Below are 20,996 nucleotides of genomic sequence, written 5' to 3'. Positions count from 1 at the left end.
AAGGTCTGTCATTGAGTCAACTGGCGTGGTTTCGATTCTCCGGTTGTCCATGACAAGGAGTAGGGTCGTCTGTCCAACCTCGTGGGTTTCCTCTGGGTTCTAGAGTATCTTCCAACTGCCAAAGACCCCTACATGTACGTACAAGTGAATTATTGAAATAAAATTGAACTATGTTAGTCCCGAAATGACCTAGTTTGTGTCAAGTGGACGTTAAACCCCATCTATCTCTCTCTATCTCTCTCTCTCTCTCTAACATATATTTACTTACCCTGGAATTGTAATCCTCTCAAGTAAGCTATTTTTTGCTATAAACTTTAATCAATTATTTTGCAATAAAAAATTACATTAGCTTGTTACAAAGATATATGCATTTCCCTGTATAGTAGGTAATTTGATTTGAAAGAGGACTGTAAAAAAAAAAAGTAACAATAAGTTAGATGTTACTTTTAATAGCACCCTTAAAACATCTGCTTTCTGTAAAAACTGTGTCTGCTAGTTTGATGAGTTGTCTGCCAGCTGGATATTCCGTCTGTTTATTCTCAAACTTCTGTTTGAATTGAATATGTTTTTAAGATGGCAGCACCATATGGTTCTCTATATCGTTTTTTAATAATAGACATGCAGAAAGAACTAATAGAATAGGTTAAAGTTTCTATGCATGTACCTATGTTTTTTGTTGTATTTGATGTATATAGAGTTCTTAAATAATGTGTCATGAAAATGCCATTAAATCAGAATGCAGTATTGTAGAAATAAGGCTGATATACATTTCTTAATCAAGGTTTCAAAGTACCAGTAGTTTGAAATGTTTTGAACAGCCCTGTTTGATATACCGTATGTCATGGATAATTATTTATTGAACATTGTTTCAGAGTTCTTAATAAAACTCCAAATTATCAAGATCAGTGCACTGGTCTCAATCTCATTTTTTTTACCCATTCAAACGACCTTTGACCTTGGCTTTTGTCTCATCACTGACAAGTGGACATGATGCTGAAAAACCAGCACCTATTCACTGAGCCACCGGGGCGCTCAGCATGCAATTTAAAAGTACCAATAGCAGTTAAAATTTTGTTTTGTTAAAAGTAGGCAGAAACCCTCCTGCCTGAGCAAAATTCTACTCCCTACCTTTATACACATGGCCATAAAAATACAACCGGGTGTTGGTCTGAAAATGACATAAGGGTCGACGAGATGATAAATTGTATTCATTTCCTTTATTATTATACAATGTACATAATGTCTTTAAGAGCTTGTAGACTATTGAGTCAACTGGCATGGTTTCTATTCCCCGGTTGTACTTGACAAGGAGTAGGGTCGCCTGTCCAACCTTATGGGTTTTCTCCTGGTCCTCCGGTTTCCTTCCACTGCTAAAGACCTCTATGCACAAGCGAATTATTGAAATAAAATTGAACTATGTGCTGGTCCCAAAATGACCTATTTTGTGTCGAGTGGACTTTAAACCCCATTTCTCTCTCTCTCTCTCTTGTAGACTAATTACCTTCTTGATTGTGACCTAAATATATTTTCTGGCTGACCATTTTATAGGAAGTTGGAGCTAGACTGTATTGTTTGGTGATCAATATTCCTGTAATGTCAGTGAAGTGTCCCATGGTGGTTATATCTCAATACGAGTCTAGAATAATTTATGGATATATATAGTTATTAATAGTGATTAATTTGGATTATTAGATTACAATAGATTATTAGATTAGGATCGATGGTTACAATATATTACAGAGTTTCCACCAGGATTTTGTTTAATACGGATTATTAGGATTATAAATTAGGATGGGTATACTATTATAACATAATTATATATAAAATTATATTAACTGTGGTGTAATAAGTGTTATTTTATTATTATAATTATTTATGGTGTAATAATTTTATTAATTCAATATTAAATTGGTTATATAAAGTTATGATAAAAGTTGTTACTGTATAAGAATTTAGATACAAGTGATATGGTTGACATGGTTTAATATTCATCAATGCCTGACTGGTGTTTGGTTTATGATACATGTAGGTCTACCCAGTAACCTTTAACCTATGGTATATTACCTGATATTCACCGGTTGATATACCACATTCTATACATTGTTTCTATCTACATTCAATACTAGAGTTATTTATTGGCATTGCCCAGTCTTAAAGGCCACATCATAATGGAACATCTGTTAGAACAAGGTGATGCAATGTAGTAGGTAATAGGTTACTATCTTATGAAAAGTACATGTATGTAAACAAGATAGATGTTTTGTTGGTCACTCTTGGGTGTTAGTATTAGTTTATTTTTCATTTAAGTGTCCCAGGTTTAAGCCAGGTTGGTTTTCCCTTCATCAGTTGTGTAAGGAACAGCATCTGGTCATTCTTATCATACTGTATGAAAATCTGAGGTTTTATAAATAGATCTTTATTAAGAAAAATGTTAAGCTTGAGTCTCCACACTTTGAGCGTGGGTTTGTGGTATTAATAAACTTGTGTCCTAAATGATTTGGTGACACAGAAGATTGCAAAAGCAAATACATTTCTTCTCCCCCCAGCTCTCAGTGATGGAGCCGCGCGGCACAGTGAGTAAGACATTCTCTCGCTAACCTAGAGGTCCCATGTTTGATCCCGGTATTGGCAGAAAGTTAATCAGGATTTTCTGGCGTGGTTTCCTCCTTGTCAGTGGTGCAGGATGGAGGACCTGGCAAGGGACAATGTATGGTCGTTTAATGGGACAAAAAACGAGTGTGTACACATTGGCATGCACGTACATGTAAAAGAACCCTTGACAATTGGAATTTGAAATAAATGTGGATCCTAGCGTTGCTGTAAAAGCAAAATTTTCCTCGTAGCACACTGTATAGTGTATGCCCGTCTTCATTAGCCCAGTCGGTGAAGAGCAGTATGACGTTAAAGCCGCTTGTCATTTCACTTCATTCAGCGTGCAAGGAACATAATGTATTATATCAACATGTACATGTGTAGGCTTAGTCCTATTTAAAAAGGGGATCACGTGGCTAAGTGGGTAAGACGCTAGCTCGCTAGCCTGGAGGTCGGGTGTTCGATCCCTGCATTGGCCGAGAAAGTTCATCCCGATTTTCCGGCGTGGTTCTCCCTTGTCAGTGATGCAGGACGGAGGGGCTGACAAGGAAAGCTGTCTAGTCGTTCGGATGGGACGAAAAACTGAGGTCCCGTGTACACATTGGCGTGCACGTAAAAGATCCCTTGGCAGTTGGAATTCGATATAAGAGTAGGCCGTAGTGCCGCTGTCCGGGCAAAATTTCCCTCATAGCACACTGTATGGCGTATGCCCGTCTTCATTAGCCCAGGTTAGGAGCAGAACAGTAGGACGTTAAACTCCATTTCATTTCATTTCATTTCCTATTTAAAAAAACCCAAAACAATCTGTGTGTAATACTCTTTATATACATGAAAGATTCACATTATATACATACATGTAATACCTACATGTACATGTACCTTGATAAACTTGTGCAGGTTTTGTGAACATCCTAATTGTGTTAGTACATGATATGTAAACATGAATAGGAGAATTGAACTGAAAAAACATTTATAACAGAGTGATCATAGGTCTGGGATTTAGGAGATTGTTTAGAGGGAGAAGTTGTTAGATTTACATGTCTATAAACAGACTGAGAATGTGAGTGGAGAAATAAGATAAAATTGTGTCTGTAGCCAGGAGAGATGTTCTAGAAGACAAACATGACTGTAGCTATACCTTCCACGTATTATTATTATAGTCGACTATGTCAAACTAACCTTATTATACCCATATTGGATTAACTCTTACTCACTCACTATGGTAAGCTTAATATACTTCATGTATTATCTTAACTGTTTAGGCTTGTATGTGTATCCAGGGACGTGGTTTTGATTCCCCGGTTGTACGTGACAAGGAGCAGGGTCGCCTGTCCAATCTCGTGGGTTTTCTCCGGGTCCTCTGGTTTCCTCCCACTGCTAAAGACCCCTACGCGCAAGAGAATTATTGAAATAAAATTAAACCATATGTTAGTCTCGAAATGACCTAGTTTGTGTCGAGTGGACGTTAAACCCCATTTCTCTCTCTCTCGGATCCAGGGAGCCGTGGTTGTTTAGTGAGTTAGATGCTCACTTGCTGGCCTAGGGGTCTTGGGTTCACTCAGACATGATTGCCCTACACATTTGTTACTCTACTTGCTTGAAAACGTGGAGAGAATACTCTTCAAAACGACGCCTTAATAAATCCATAATTTTTCTTCCATAAGTATGTGTTATAGTTTAATGACCTGTGTGCACATTGTCATGCACGTAAAAGAACCTAAGCCTTGACAGTTGGAATTCGATATAAAAACAGGCCGTAGCGCCGCTATCCAGGGAAAATCTCCCTCATAGCACACTGCATGGTGTATGCCACGATCGCGAGTTTTACAATTTCTAACTTGATAAGATGTACGTAGTTAAGGCGAGATCAAGCCTTCTATTGAAGATGGGTGTATGCTTGCCTTCGCTAAATTGGTGCTGAATAGTATGATGTTAAACAAAGTTTCAAATCATTAGCCAGTTGGTGCAATAAAATTAAGAAGTTAACCCAAATCATTCCATAATGAATTGACATGAGTGCAATAATATTTACATGTAGGCTAAAACATATAGCTGCTTTCATATAGAATGTGTGTGGCTGCCAAGTTACATGTATGTTTAAAGATAAGAAACCAAGATAAAGACAAGATGCTAGTTTATATATCACATGTTAAAGATGTTTTCTTGTTGAATTTTTCAGGAAATGATGTAATATGTAAAAATACTGTAAATTTAATGTCATCACAGAATAATAACAGATTAAAGATGTAAGTATTAACAAGTAGTTGAAGATTTGGGGGGGGGGGGGGGGAAACTATGTTGAAGCTGCAAATATCATTTGTTGTATATTCTGTTTTCATTTTTGTTATTTGAAGATGCATTATCAGAGATTAAAGAACTGGCCGTTCTCACTATAATAGTTAAAAACTAGATAATGTAAAGGGAATTTGCTGAAAATTTCAGTCAAATTGATCCACTCTAAACCGAGAATTTAGCAATTGAATTTTCGACCTAGCCTCGATCATCGTTACTAAAGTTGCTACGATAAAAAACATAGTCTTGATTATCCATTTCATTATTAAATCATGAATGAAAGTTGAGCAGCAAATCGGATTCTGATCCAGTAAATACTGCAGGCTAGTGATGACATCAAGACTTGATTATAGTCTGGATAAGTTAATTAATCTCTAATTAATAATTTAGATAACATTTCAGGCCTAAAGAAAGATTTAGCTCTTGCATAATGCATCTTTAAGAATAGTTAATCATAATAATATGTCCATTTATTATATTGCTAAATCCACAAAACGTGCTCATAGCACAAACAAATAGTCCTAAAATGACCTAGTTTGTGTCAAAATCCTGCAGCTGCTCCTGAATCATGTTGCTTAAAATTCATTATTAGGATTACACGTAATTGATGTGTATATCTATGAAGGATGAGATGAGTTGAGTGGGTGACTGTTTTACATCCTGTAATACTGACATTTGAGTTGCTAATTAACAACACACTGATGTATTTACCTGCCCTTTGTTGACTTGGGGTAAACCTGTTAGTCGAGGTGAGGACAACAGGTAAATGTTACAATAACACTGAATAGAAAAAATCTGAAAGTAGGTCACCAGATATATATTATACTAAGCCAATAATTAGAAACACGAACGTTAGAATATTTAATTGGATTTGTATGTTTGAACTAATTAACCAGACCTCTATTAAACACTACATGTATAATGGATGTTCTGCTCCAGGCTAATAGAGATGAGCTCACACCATACAGTGTACTATGAGTAAGATTTTGCCAAGACAATGGTACTACAGCCTATTCTCATTTTGAATTCAAACGGTCAAGGGTTCTTTTATGTGCACATGTGTACACGAGTCCTTGTTTTTTTTATCCCATCTGAATGACTATACATTGTCCTTTGCAGTTCCCTCATCCAGCACCACACGTGCGTGCTGTATCATACGGCCTGTCATTGAGTCAACTTGCCTGGTTTCGAATCACGAGTTGTACGTGACAAGGAGTAGGGTCGCCTGTCCAACCTCATGGGTTTTCTCCGAGTCCTCCAGTTTCCTCTCACTGCTGAAGACCCCTACACGCAAGCGAATTAATGAAATAAAATTGAACCATGTGTTAGTCCCGAAATGACCTAGTTTGTGTCTCTCTCATCCGGCACCATTGACAGGGGGGCAACCACACTGGAAAATCCTGATTAAACTTTCTTGGTCAACACCAGGATTGAACATGGGACCTCCAGGCTAGCAAGCCAACATCTCACGCACTTAGTCACCACAGCTCCCAGAGATGGATGCAAGTGGTCTTTTAATTTATTACTTTGTGAAAGGAACAGACACTGTATTTTAAATGTTTGCTACAGGTCTGAGTTTTGTCCCACTATTCTCTATTAAAGTGTCCTGCTCACATACAAATTAAGGAAACTCTCTCTCTTTCTCTCTCTCTCTCTCTGTAACACTGTATCTTGTTCTAAGAATAGAAGTAATGTTGTCATACTATTTGATGTAACACAAGATATCGACATGTCGTTTTAGTATTATATAAACTTGGCATTTATTCTTACAACTTTACCACCCAGTTTAAACATTCTTTCAACATTTTCTGACAGAAAAACATAGTTAACAGTAAGCCTTACATTGACGGAATGTATGTAGAGATTGTAAAGGAATTTTGGAAAAACGAAAAGTTGAATGATTGTATATTGTATGAAAAGAGAGATGCACAGGTCATCCAGGAAATGTCAGATTCACCTACATGTACATGTAGGAAAAATGTGATCCACCTCGGGATGCATCTTGGCAAATTTGATGCACCTACATTACGAAAAGTAGGATCCACCTGGGAAAATTTGATGCTTGATCCACCCACATGTGCATGTAGGAAATACTTGATCCACCTAGGAAATAAAGGAAAAATGTGATCCATCTAGGAAAGACTGCATTGTAGGAAAAATGGGATGCATCTTGGCAAAATTTGATGCGCCTACATTAGGAATAGCAGGATTTACCTAGGAAAATTTAATGCTGGATCCACCTACATGTAGGAAATTCTTGATCCACCTAGGAAATGTAGGAAAAATGTGATCCATCTAGGAAAGACTGCATTGCAGAAAGAGTGGGATGCATCTTGGCAAAATTTAATGCACCTACGTTACGAAAAGCAGGATCCACCTAGGAAAATTTACATGTACATGTAGGAAATTCTTGATCCATGTAGGAAATTGGGAGAAACAGCATGCACGTGCATTGTACGAAATGTGAGATGCACCTAGTAGGAAAGATTCACTTAGATGTTTTGGTGTTTGTTAATTTCTCATCTCTAAAATTGAATGGATAGAAAAATATGTGGAAAACAATTTAAGTGAAATTATGTGTTAATAATTACATGTACGTCCATCTTGTATTTACAGATAATTAGAAGAGGAAATTTATTAAGACGTTGAAATGAGTTTGCCACGGCCAACAGGGTTAAAAGCCCCTTCAAAGATCGGACGCACTTCAGGCCTTCCACAAAAAGCAGCTGCATCTGCCTCGGGGTCAAGGCCACAAAGTAAGTTGAAGTGAAAATTTTCTATTCTGTGTGTGAAATTGTAGCATGAAAATTGTCTTGTTAGAGCTGCAGTTGACGACCAAATTTCCTGAAACACTGAAATACATGTCAGTACAACATGTTTGGTCTATTGTTTTTTTTTTCTTTTAGTGCACTGTCCCAATATATTCAAACCATCTTCCTATGAATTATACAGTTTCCATCATATCATTCCTGTCACCTTGAGACGGATTTATCTACCATCCTCTATTCCTTATCATTGGGCTTTTGACTCACTTCAAAATCTATTTTTACATTAAGTCTTAGAGAAGGCTAGTCGAAATTAGGATCTTTCTAATGTGGCACTAAAAATCAGATAATGCCACAGCTAAAACGAGCTACTATAGTGTCACCAATTTCCTTATTCAACACAAATTTTTGTTTTTGTCATATTAAGGAAACCACAAATATTTTATTCACTCATCAATCATAAACAAATGATCCTTAAAATGATGTTTCAATATGAATTTGTCGCAACTTTATCATCAAATATTCATGCTAGTAAGCTTTGCCTGCTATAGGCTAGATCTCCGTTCTTGCTGCATTAACTATGTTTTATGTCGTTCTTGGTATGCATACAATACAGTATTATATTTATATTTATTTTATTGAATTGAATGATTATTCTTTTAAACATACAAGTAACTAATTGTTTATGTTTTATTTGTTTTCTTTATTTATTAAATGTTGTTCAGAAGTGAATGGTAAATTAATTTTAGTACATTTTGAATGTTTTAAAGTAAATTAAGTACTAATGTCATAAATTAGCCCCTGCATTAAATTATTAAAGCCATTGATCATCATGTATTAGGGGCTTTGAATCCCTTGGAAGCTAAAATATTGCAGAAGTTGAATCTCGAAAAGTAATATATCTATCGCTGTTCCAATATGATGATTTGAAAATTTTGCAGCTGATGATAAGCTAGTGCAACCAAAAAGTGTTTGGTCAAGCCTCACAGTACAAAAATGTAAGGGTCTCACTAATTTGCGGACTGACGATTAGGGATGTCTGCTCGAGTGACGTCAAAGGTTGCATGCATAGAATAGATTGTCTGACCTCTCTTTTCATAGAAAGCCCTTAATGTATGTGTATATGTTGATAAACATGATTGTAAGCGAACATGGAAAAAATGAGCGACCTATTAAACGTACAACAGATTCTGGGGGCAGGGGATAATCCCAGAATTTACTTAGGCTTCGATATTTATGGTAAAGACAACGTCATCTTTTATATGCAATGAATTCTCCTTCGGCTTGGTGGTGACACAAACATGACTTCTTTACTTTAAATAGATTTTTTTTTAGCATGGAATATTTCCCCAAGAATACAATGTTTTGAGAGGGAGTTGGAGCAAATTAGTTTGATTGTGTTTTTAGTCCATATTATCAAATCACCCATGTTGTACGTCTGAAGACAACTTTAAAGGAGCTAAATCGCTAACATTTGGGACCTAGAAATTGACAAAAGTGGGTCGCAGCGCATATAATACTGTAATATGAATGTATATAAACTGATTTACATTCAATGGTTTCCGTTTTTACTCCAATTTCAAATCAGTTATGTTCGGCTAAATAAGCCAGCAGTCTCAATCGAGTGCAAATTTCTAGCGTCTGGTTATTCCAGTCTACATACGCCGTTCGTATTGGTGCAATGTGTCTTGCCTCGTCCCTCGAGTCTCTTTTTACAACTGGGGCTGAAGCGCATTATGGTACCTGATTCGTGTACCAATGGCAAAATGTTTATTTTGTCTTAAATATTGGATATCAAACGCCCATCTTATTCCGGTAAGATCACAACATCAATGTTGATTTAATTTGACAAATAAACCGTGTTTTCAATGTTGAAGATTTTGGATGATATTGAGTTAGAGACATAGCTACTTTAAATAATCAATCTGAGTACAATTTAGTGTGGATAAGCTGTGATAAATTTGATATTTTTTTAAAATGTGAATGATGATCAGTGGCTTTAATGTGTTAATATTCTTCTGATAAAAACCACTTTAATTCTACCTGGCAATGGCTTTTATATCAAAAAATAATTTTAAAAAAGCTGTAACTCGAAGGAAGTAACACTGTAACCTGGGTATCATTTAATCTTGTGTATTTAGCACTAATTTCTTTCACATTCATTCAGTATCAAATCTTTGTTAAAAAATTAGTAATTTAAAATCACCAAATTTCATCGAATTTGTACGAGTTTTTAAATAAAGATTTGATATTAAACGAATGTGAAAGAAACTAGTCCTAGATACCCAAGAATAAATGATACCCAGGTATCAGTGTAATCTTTAACATGAAACAAAATTTTTACTGTTAAAAAACAAAAATACAATTTGGTTATAAAGATGTTGTTATCAAAAACAATAATGATACAAGGAATTGTAATTAAGGTGGTTTGTGTCTGAACATATCCTCCCTGACCCTGCTGCTCTCTCTCTGTCATCCAGTCACTGACACTGTGGTAAGGATGTGATTTTTAGTCTGGATGTCAGAGAAAAAAAAAAATATATATATATATATATATAACACATTATTCTATCACCCAATCTCGCCTGGGACAGTTGTCATACATTGTGTTCCTACCTTACACCTTATTTAGGGACTGATTTCATATTTTGATTATGATTGGTGCATATTGAACAATGCACCAACCAATCACAATTGAGAAATGAAGTTAAATCGTTACTGTTGAGGGGGTGTGGATGGCCAATTGGTTAGCATGTGCGCGTTGTATCATAATGACTGTCATTGAGTCAACTGGTGTGTTTTCGATTCCCTGGTTTTACGTGACAAGGAGTAGGGTCGCCTGTCCAACCTCGTGGGTTTTCTCCGGGTCCTCCGCTTTCCTTCCACTGCTAGTGCTAAAGACCGCTACGTGCAAGCGGATTATTGAAATAAAATTGAACCATGTGTTAGTCCCGAAATGACCTAGTTTGTGTCTTTCTCATTACTATTGTTGTTTTACTTATATAATCTGTAAGAGTGTTAAAGCAAAATTGTGTCAATGGCGTTTAGTACGGTAATTGAACGGGAATTACACTTCTGTGGAATACAATTACTGCTTATTACTGAGTGACATTTTCACTAGGATTCTCTTGTCTCTAGTAATGCACGCGCATGAAACCATAAGGACTGTCATTGACTCCCAGTGGCGTGGCTTTGATTCCCAGCATGTCCAACCTCCCGTTTTTTTCTACCAGGTCCTCTGGTCCCCCCGCCCCGCAGTGCTTATGACCTCTATGTGCAAGTGAATTATAGAAATAAAAAAATTGAACCATATATCTTATTTAGTCCCGAAATGACTTACATGTAGTTTGAGGAGAGTGGACGTTAAACCCCATTTCTCTCTCTTATAAACAGTAATTGTATTTCGTAGGGGGGGTTGGATGGCTGAATGGTTAGCGTGCGCGCGCAGTATCATAAAGTCTGTTATTGAGTCGACTGCCGTGGTTTCGAATCCCCAGTTGTACGTGACAAGGAGGAGGGTCGCCTGTCCAACCTCGTGGGTTTTCTCCGGGTCCTCCGGTTTCCTCCCACTGCTAAAGACCCCTACACGCAAGCGAATTATTGAAATAAAATTAAACCATATGTTAGTCCCGAAATGACCTAATTTGTGTCGTGGACATTAAACCCCATTTCTCTCTCTCTCTCTCTGTATTTCGTAGAATTGTCTTTATCAGTTGTTGGTGTTTGTATTTTGGAGCAGAGCCGAAAAAAAGAAGAATGATTTTGAAATTAAGGAGAGTGATCTGATATTAAAGGACAATATTGATGTCGGTCATTATCACATATATGTGATTGAACTAATTAAACTCGTTCCATATATAATTTTAACACAGAGATCATTGCTATGATAGCTGAGTAATACTGGTTTCCTGAATCGGAAGTGACGAACGCCAAAGGAAAACACAAGTCATACCTTTATATAACTGACTGATGTGACGAGTGATAACAGATACACGGCCGAATTTCTGCTCACTAATAATTCCTTCCAAGACCAAAAGTTGTTGTGTGAGACTGTAAAAAGAATTGACTGCCACTAGATAAGAGAACACGAAAGAAAAACAGAAAAAGTCTGTGCATTACCATGTTTTTATAAGGTATAGAATGAATATAAACAAGGGAATGTACGGACTTCCGATTCAGGAAACCTGTATTACTCAGCTATCGTAGCAATAATCTCTGTGTTTAAATTTATATTTGGAATGTGTTTAACCAGCTCTATCACATGTGATAATGACTGGCACCAATATTGTCCTTTAACCTGTTAACCGCGTATGGCGTTACATGTATATAACATCCTGGACAACTGCCACTCACCGTGTGTAGGACGTAATATAACGCCCTGGAGGTATTTTCCCCAACCTATTCTTCGAACACGATAGCAGCATGTGTAGGACGTTATATTACGCCTGGTCGAGGAAATCTAATTGAAGGGAGACAACTCTATTTACTGTTAGTTTTAATATGGTATTAGACCACTAAAATTTGTATTCAGGAAGAAATAGGCCAAAAAATGACGTTTTTCGTCAAATTAATTACGCAATAGGGGGTGGTTAACGTTTTAAAAACTACGCAGTTAAGGGGTTAAGGAGAGTGATTAGTTGTGTGTATGGGAAATGGTTCTGAAGATCAATAACTGCATGTTAGTGGGGTCATTCCTGGTTTCATATATGATAATAAACCCCCCATGACTTTGTAAAGGGGAGCGATTTTCAATTTTAAGGAGAGGGGAAAAAAACTCCCGTCGGTCGACATTCTGGTGAGCAGCAGGTGCTTGAGAGCGAATGCTCACCTTAAAAAAAAATGACTGTCTTATGTGAAGGTAGACTATTAACATAATAACACTTATTATAAGTGACAACTGTCCTAGAAGAGCGTGCATCATCCCACTTCCCTGATTCATCTAACACCCTTCCACACCCTGCTTCCCGCTTGCTGCATGTATATATGTTATCATCCTATATATTTATTTAGGTGCATTAGCTAAAAGTGCTCGAGCAGCTGGTCTCTCAGCAGACGAAGCTGAGCGTTACGCCAAGACAGCAGTTCAAAGTTTACGAGGTATACAAGTATATTTAGCCATAAAATAATTTGGGACGTTTGAGGTATTTTATAATTGGATAATGTAATGGCTATCAATTTGATTTTGGTATTGGGTCGTTATGAAGGGTTTCTCTGCTGGTAAATATGTATTTTTACTACCTCTCCGAAGAACTATTATTGGTAGCCATGTTTTTATTTTGAGTGGTATGGTATCAATGTGTATACATTGTATATATTATAAGCTTTTACTTACAAAAAACATTAGAAAACAGGTCTGGGGTAATGGTAATGGTTTACACATTCTGATTTTGTAAATATGAATAGTAAAAGATTTTGAAAGTAATGAGTATTGAAAATGTAATTATTTTTCAATTACTTTTCATTTTATTGCAAATATTTCCAACCATGACAAGCCTCACATTTAAGCACCAAAGAAGTAACTTATGTATATCTTGACAAAAATTTTAAATTAGTTTTTTTCTTAAAAAAAACAAAACATAATGAGGAATATATAACTGTTTAATTTCATGACTTTTTATCTAGGACCCCTTTTTATACGCCCACATGGAAATGTGGCCATATATTGCCGTTGGTTTATCGTCCACACTTTCTTGTGAACACTCTACAGACTACATTTATCATCTGATTGTTTTGAAATTGATTTGTTGTTTACATTACTGAGATGAAGAAGCCTATTTAATTTCAATTTCCGGGATTTATGTCCCTTGTTTCACTTTCTTGAACCTTGTGAACGCTCGAACGACAAAAGTCATCATCAGATCTGTATGAAATTTATATTTAAAAATTAGTAAAACAAAAAAAGCTGTCAAATTTCAACAATTTTTCACGAAAATTATAATCTGATCTGTATGAAATTATCTTCAGATTCCTTCCATTACCTACAAACGATTAAATATGTGACAACCCTTGTTGACTGCTCGGACGATTTAGCTGCTCTGGGCGTATGTTTTGTTACCTGGCAACCTATCTTTAGACATTTTAATTTAACCCTTTAGCACTTAGTACATGTAAATATTGACTACTAGAAGAATGCCCGGCTTCGCTCGCGGGTCATTACCCCGAAACCGGAAGTGGTAGACTAACGCCACCTGGCATGTTACTCCCCGGTCCGAGCTACCCCTATACCCCAAATTTCAGACTCGGGGCAGACCTAGTGTAGCCGCCAACCCCAAACAGACAGACAAACGACAGTCACAAATATTAGGATAGATAGATACCAGTTCCTTGAAGGAAATTAGAGAATACCGGTACAGTCGTTCACGTTTACAAAATGGTGCTTGAGCCGTAAAAAAAACTCCAGGCCCCGAGTTCACAAAGCATTCTCAGACTTAAGTTAAGAATTTACTCAACTTTTAATCACTATTTATTAGAAATATTTTTGATTCAGAAACAAAACTTTGCACATAGTGTCTTATTGATGTATTTTTTTACATTAAAACAACAAAAGTTTTATAAAGGGCTATATTTTAGTTAAAATAAGGCAAACAATTTTGAGTAAATTCGTAACTTTAGTCTGAGAATGTTTTGTGAACTCGGGGCCAGCCATTTGCCCTCCAGTAATTCCAATTTAAAAACGTTGCATAGTTGACAGTTCTGATCATTTCCAGAGGTATTGATTCTAATACACACTGCCAATAGGACAAGAGGTACATGAAAACATTTTAAACAACGTAATGTTATTATTAGACGTGCCATTCTATCATTCCTGCGGATATTCTCCATCAGCATCGGGCGACATATTAGGCTGTCAATTCTATTGGCTGATTTTAGACTTCTATCCAATTAAAACGAGCCTTACATCAGCATTCAATATATTTGGTGAATAATTATGGGAGCCTTAGTTTTACCATGGTAACGTTCATTGCTCGGAGGAGGTCATTATACTCAAACATATGCAGTTTTAAAAATAAACAAAAACTGCAAGTACGGTAGTTTATGAATCTAAATATTTAGGAGAGCGATTTAGCTAATTTGCGAGTGTATTTAATGACTTTCCCAAAGTTAAGTCGAGGTGCGTCGGGAGGTGCAAGAGCGAAAGCGCTCCTTAAACGTGAAGGACTGCCGGTACATTCCTGAAAAGACCAAAACTATTGTTCCTCAGATCACCTCAGATCAGCAGAGATATGCGAATAGATTTCTGTATTATTGGAACATTTGGCTTGCGTCGCAGCTTTTCACCTGACAGGTGCTCTAAGAAGCCCTAGATAGAACGGTTTCAGGAAGTCTAAGCGCTAAAGGGTTAAAGAAAATGGATTTCTGAATAATTGCATGTAGATGGTTATGTTATACATGTAATTTTCTAGTTATTGTATTTATTAGTTTATAAGTTTTCATGTTGTGTTTTATGATACTTATCACATGTATGGTGGGGTTTAATGGTCAAAAGTGAGACCCGATACTTGAGGACATTAGTATCAATATATCACTCATTGTCTTGCTCAAGACCATTAAACAACTTCAAATATATACACTATCCTACACATGCATTTCTTCTAGTTTAAATAATTTACGACTGGCATGTTGCTACACCAAGGATGAGGTCACATCTGTATTTTGATTATACATTTATTATAATAGATAAAATTACGCATATTATATCTATTTATTTTATATTTCTTCATATACCGGTGCATGTTTGACCATTTATGGTAAAAATCTTTAATGTATAAGCGGAATAATATATTGTGACATACTTCTAGAGTATTTATTGTTATCATATACAGTATTAAAAACATTGTATTTAAGACCTCTGTATACCAACATGAAATAATGCTCAATTTGATAATGGAAGTTAATGGCCTACCTCCAGGGAAAAGAGTATTCAATAGAAATTTGTTCTGATGCATGTGATTCAGGAGTATGGATCTGTATTGATCTGTAATAACTGTAACACAGATAAACTTCAAGTAATTTCAGACAGTTACGTTTTCTTTTTCTTAGTTAATTTTTTAGCAAATTTTGAAAATGTTTGCTAAACAAATATTGATTTATTTTTGTATATTTTTCTGTAGGCCCTGAATGTACATCGGATACCCACTCTACAGATGATTTTAAAATCGGTGATCGTGTGTGGGTGGGAGGAACAAAACCGGGAAGAATTGCATTTATTGGAGAGACAAAGTTTGCTCCCGGAGATTGGGCGGGTATTGTTCTTGATCAGCCAACAGGAAAAAATGACGGCTCCATTAATGGCATTAAGTACTTTCAGTGTGAACCGATGAAGGGTGTTTTTTCACGCGTTAGTAAGTTGTTTCGACAACCAATGTCAGTTCCACCTTCGACACCAAAACCTGGAGATTCTGCTGGGGATTCATCTGGGATGACGAATGGAGCTTTGCCCATGAGCACACCACATCGACCCCTATCTCGACTAGGTACATCTAGTAAAACTACCTCGGCGTCTTCCTCAAGTCTCAATAATTCAATCTCAGCAGCAGTGCCTAAAGCCACATCGACCCCGGCCCCTGGAAGGACAGCAGGGGTTAAGATTGGTGATCGGGTTCTGGTGAGTGGATCGAAGACCGGTGTACTACGATTTGTTGGAGAGACAGAGTTCGCTAAAGGTGATTGGGCTGGTGTTGAGTTGGATGAACAGATGGGTAAAAATGATGGTGCTGTCGCAGGAAAAAGGTTAGAATCGTCCATAGAACTTGATAATTAAGGTCCAGCTGTATCTGACAAACTGTCACACACTGATGAATAATCCAATCTGATTAAAACACAGATTCTATTTTGTTTCGTTCTTTATAGTTCAAAATTTCATTTTAGTTGTCTTTACTACACTAGGATCTGGAAGAGTTGTTATATAACTGGCGTTCAGATTGATGTGAGGGATTAGCCAATGAAATGGTCTTTTGCAACGAGTTCTTGGCATGTGATGCACAGAACTGTGGGTATTCCACTAGAAACATCAATGCTGATTGGTTAATCAAATGTCTGACATGATAGGGTCAAAAGCCACTCGTATGACCCAATGCGACCTGCCACTACAACTGGTCAGATCTTCATGTAGTAGAGGCCATTGAAAGTATAAAAAAGAAAGAAAAAATATAGATCTGTATTTTAATCAGATTGATGAATACTCTTAACGTAGTATATCGCATAGTTATTGAAAAATATTAGCTAAGGAGACCTGATAATCTTGACTTCATTTGATACACCCAGTTGTTCAATAAATAATGTGTGATTGTACCACGACTAGTTAATTAATAGGCTGCGTTTCTAACATGATTCTCTTGTTATTTTCAAACATTGCCCCAAGTTACATGTATCAAGTGTAAAGTAAAATTGTCAGTCTCTGTGACCCTCGCCCATTTTCTTCTTATTTTACATTTCTGAATGAATAAAATCAATACTTTCGAACTTTTTTTTTCAGGTATTTTGAATGCAAGCCGATGTTTGGATTATTTGCTCCAGTGCACAAAGTGATGAAAATTACTGCCAATTATATACCAAATCAGATGACTAGATCGTTGAATACAAGTTTACGCGGAACACGTGAGCGAAGTGGTAGTCAGGACTCCATTAGTTCCATCAGTTCGTCCGTATCCAGCGTTTCACGAAGTCGGGTAAGACTCGGGGTCTCCACACTCGGAAACAAGGTACTTGCCGGCTTACTGATGCAGCCATTTTTTTTAGTTTACACTCTATTCAAGTATTTTCATCGTCTTGTGAAATTGAAATGTCGACACTTGACTTTTGACCTTTTGATCACGCTTCTGTCCTCATTATATATAGGTGTTGTTTTTTGATTGATGTCCCAAGCTAAAATCGACTCGATCTGATCACCAAATGTATAAATAGCCTCATTTTGTCACTAAAATATAAACCGACCGACATTCAATAAATATTAATCTAAATTCATTTAGAATCATACATAGATAAAACCTTAGAAGATTACACTGTTACCTGGGTGTGATTTAATCTTGTGTATCTAGCACTAATTTCTTTCACATTCATTCAATATCAAATCTTTGTTTAAAAATTAGTAAAAATGGTTTAAAATCACCAAAAATCATCTAATTTGTACTTATGTCCAGTTTAAAGCTGACCATTCAGTTTCGATAAAGAGTGTCCAATTTACAAGCGTTTAATTTCTTGTTCACTGTAAGAAAATAAACAACCCAATTGGTTATTGATGTATAATGATTAATTTTTGAACAGTGGTCAGGAAATTAAACACTTTGTTAATTGGACACTCATTATCAAAATTAATCAGTCAGCTTTAAACTAAACACTAGTAAAAATTAGATGATTTTGAGTTATTTTTATACGCCCACATTGAAATGGGGTTGTATATTGTTGTCGCCCCCGTCCGTCGGTCCAGCGTCCACAATTGCTTGTGGACGCTCTATAGGCTAAAGTTAATATCTGATTGACTTTAAATTTATACACAGTGTTTAGGGTCATGAGACGAAGAAGCGATTTTCGATAATTACTGTCAGAGTTATGGCCCTTGATCACTTCAAAAAATCTTGTGAACGCTCTAGAGGTCAAAGTTAATATCCGATTGACTTTAAATTTATACACAGTGTATAAAGTCATGAGACGAAGAAGCCATTGATTTTCAGCGATTTCCGATAATTACTGCCAGAGTTATGGCCCTTGATCACTTTGAAAAATCTTGTGGACGCTCTAGAGGCTAAAGTTAATATCCGATTAATTTTAAATGTATACACAGTGTTTAAGGTCATGAGACGAAGAAGTCTATTGATTTTCAGCGATTTCCGATAATTACTGCCAGAGTTATGGCCCTTGATCACTTTGAAAAATCTTGTGGACACTCTAGAGGCTAAAGTTAATATCTGATTGACTTTAAATTTATACACAGTGTTTAAGATCTTGAGACAAACAAGTATATTGATTTTCAAGAATCTTTATGACTGGAACAGCTAAATCCATGATGTTAAAAGTTTTGTATACTAAACGTTAGCATGGGGTAGAACTTTATAAAAACCAAACAAATTCTAATGGTTTTCTGATAATTACTTAATGTGTACTCTTAATCAGATTTTAATGTATTATAAATGTTTCATTACCGAAAAAAGTAAAAATATGTGACAACTCTTGTTGACAGCCCGGACGATATAGCTGCTGTGGGCGTATGTTTCGTTGCCTGGCAACCTATCTAAAATGATTTTTACGAACTTTTAACGAATATTTGATATTAAACAATTGTGAAAGGAATTAAGGCTAGATACACAAGATTAAATGATACCCGGGTTACAGTGAATTAGACAATAAATTATCTATCTAGTATAAAACATTTAGACAGAACGTAGATAATAGTCAATTTAAATAAAACATCAGTATAAACTCTTGTATTTAATTCATGCTTGTAGATGAATGAACTGTTCACAAAATATTCTTTACTGGTCAAAATTTGGAGCTAAGTTGGCTCAGTGAGTATTGCACTGGCTTATTAACTGAGTAGTTACTTTCGTCTGGATCCTGTTGATGGTCGATCAAGATGGAAAGCATTGACTGAAAGTGTGTTGAGTCATTTGCGGATAACATATGAAGAGTCCAGGGGAAGAACGATCTAAGTCACATTTTTGTCTTTTCACATAAAAGGCAAAACAGACTTTTAGACGAGAATGCTTGACGCGAACAGAACAACGAGTGGGTTTAATTACGACTTCAAAATGATGTTTAATACAAATCATAATTACCAGTACAAAAACTGACTTCCACTTTTCAGCCAAATTAAGGTCAAATAAATACGATGGACTTGTATTTGTCCGGGAGGCCATTTCAGAAGGGCCTTGGTTTGATGCGACTCCGATTGTTTTTTTTACCTGAAATTGATTGTTCCACAGAAAGCTTATACAATTTGCTACCACATGGCGCCATTAACCGGGGTTCGTTGAAAAAGTGACTTAGATCGTTCTTCCCCGGGACTCTTCATATGGTAGTTTTAAAGAAAATCATCTGTCTTAACATCGAAAAGTAATATTTTCTTGAACAGTTCATTTACACACAACCCATATACATTTCTTTCATAAAACCAGAATAATAATCAAATGTTGAATGTCGGTCTGTTTTCAATGTCCCTCAGATCACAGCTTTTCTCTGTATCAAGTAATTTTATATAGCGTGTATGTAATAACATAATGGATATATGACATTAGTAAGCGGCATGTTGTTACCACCAAGTTATAATTCGTTATATTCACCTTGAAATAACACCTGTTTAAATTAAACCCTCTATTATACCTATATCAAATAACCCCTATATATTTTAATTTATATACACCAGTTATAATAACAAGCATGATATATTAAAAATGTTAATGTTATATACTGCTTCTTCTCGAACTCCATTAATACCCAATGTTATAGTCATATTTAAAAGTAGGATGTTAAAACCAGAGTTATGAGTTAATATCTAGTACAATTATTCTGAGATGTGTACGTACAAAAGTAGGCCTTAGTAGAGATACTAACAAAAGTTGGCCATTAAATTGGGATACCTTTACAAAAATAGGCCTTCAATTTTAAGATACTTAAAAAAATAAGGACTTTGAGCCTTAATATTTGGATACAAAAATTTACATTAAATTTGAGATGCTTACTAAAATTGACCTTAAATTTGAGATACTTACAAAAATAGACCTTCATTTGAGGTATGTATAAAAGTAGGTGTGTATTTTTTACAACATTGCTTATGCAATATGCGATTGAATATAATTGATTGTGGCAAGAACTGAGCAGAATCTCTTAAAATAGGGTAAAAATAAATCAGATATGTTACATGTATGTATATGTAGTGATACAGTATACCTAGTAATTGGCTTTAATCTGCCGACACAATTTTAAAAGTAGAAGAAAGCATTTTTTCGAATGAACGCTTTCGTTTTTCATATCCTTAAAGGGTAACATTCATTAAATTCCAACTACACAGTAAAACTTGAAGCTTTAAAATAATAATAATAAAAATGTATGCATAGTTAAATAGTTTTTAACAATAGTTAATGCTAATAGCATGATCTCTCTTGTTCTTTAATATAGTTTTATCTTATTCACTTCAAATATATTTATACATGTAGTTTAATATGCATGTTAGTTCAAAATAAAGTCTCAATGGCTTCAACTGCCACAAATGTGGGTCTGGATAAACGGGTTTCCCGTGTGTCATATATGTGTAGTTTAATAGGCGAGGGCGAGACATTAAGTAATATATTGATATTGCACATATTACGCAATGTCTTGCCACGAGACCATTAAACAACTTAAAATCTAGCACTT

At 35.8% G+C, this 20,996-nt stretch overlaps 1 protein-coding gene across 1 annotated transcript in view; it reads left to right on the top strand.

The window, feature by feature from the left end:
- LOC126825135 (CAP-Gly domain-containing linker protein 1) overlaps positions 1 to 20,996 on the top strand; it is a 49,432-nt gene that overhangs the window by 5,113 nt on the left and 23,323 nt on the right. The window contains exons 2-5 of the mRNA XM_056102042.1: positions 4,772 to 4,838; positions 7,501 to 7,640; positions 15,761 to 16,379; positions 17,125 to 17,350. Of these exons, the coding sequence (XP_055958017.1) occupies positions 7,535 to 7,640; positions 15,761 to 16,379; positions 17,125 to 17,350 (951 nt within the window). The 5' untranslated portion in view covers positions 4,772 to 4,838; positions 7,501 to 7,534. The remainder of the gene's footprint in view (positions 1 to 4,771; positions 4,839 to 7,500; positions 7,641 to 15,760; positions 16,380 to 17,124; positions 17,351 to 20,996) is intronic.

Source organism: Patella vulgata, chromosome 6, assembly GCF_932274485.2.
Source record: "Patella vulgata chromosome 6, xgPatVulg1.2, whole genome shotgun sequence".
Taxonomy (NCBI): Eukaryota; Metazoa; Mollusca; class Gastropoda; family Patellidae; genus Patella; species Patella vulgata.
This window is presented reverse-complemented; position numbering and strand designations above follow the sequence as displayed.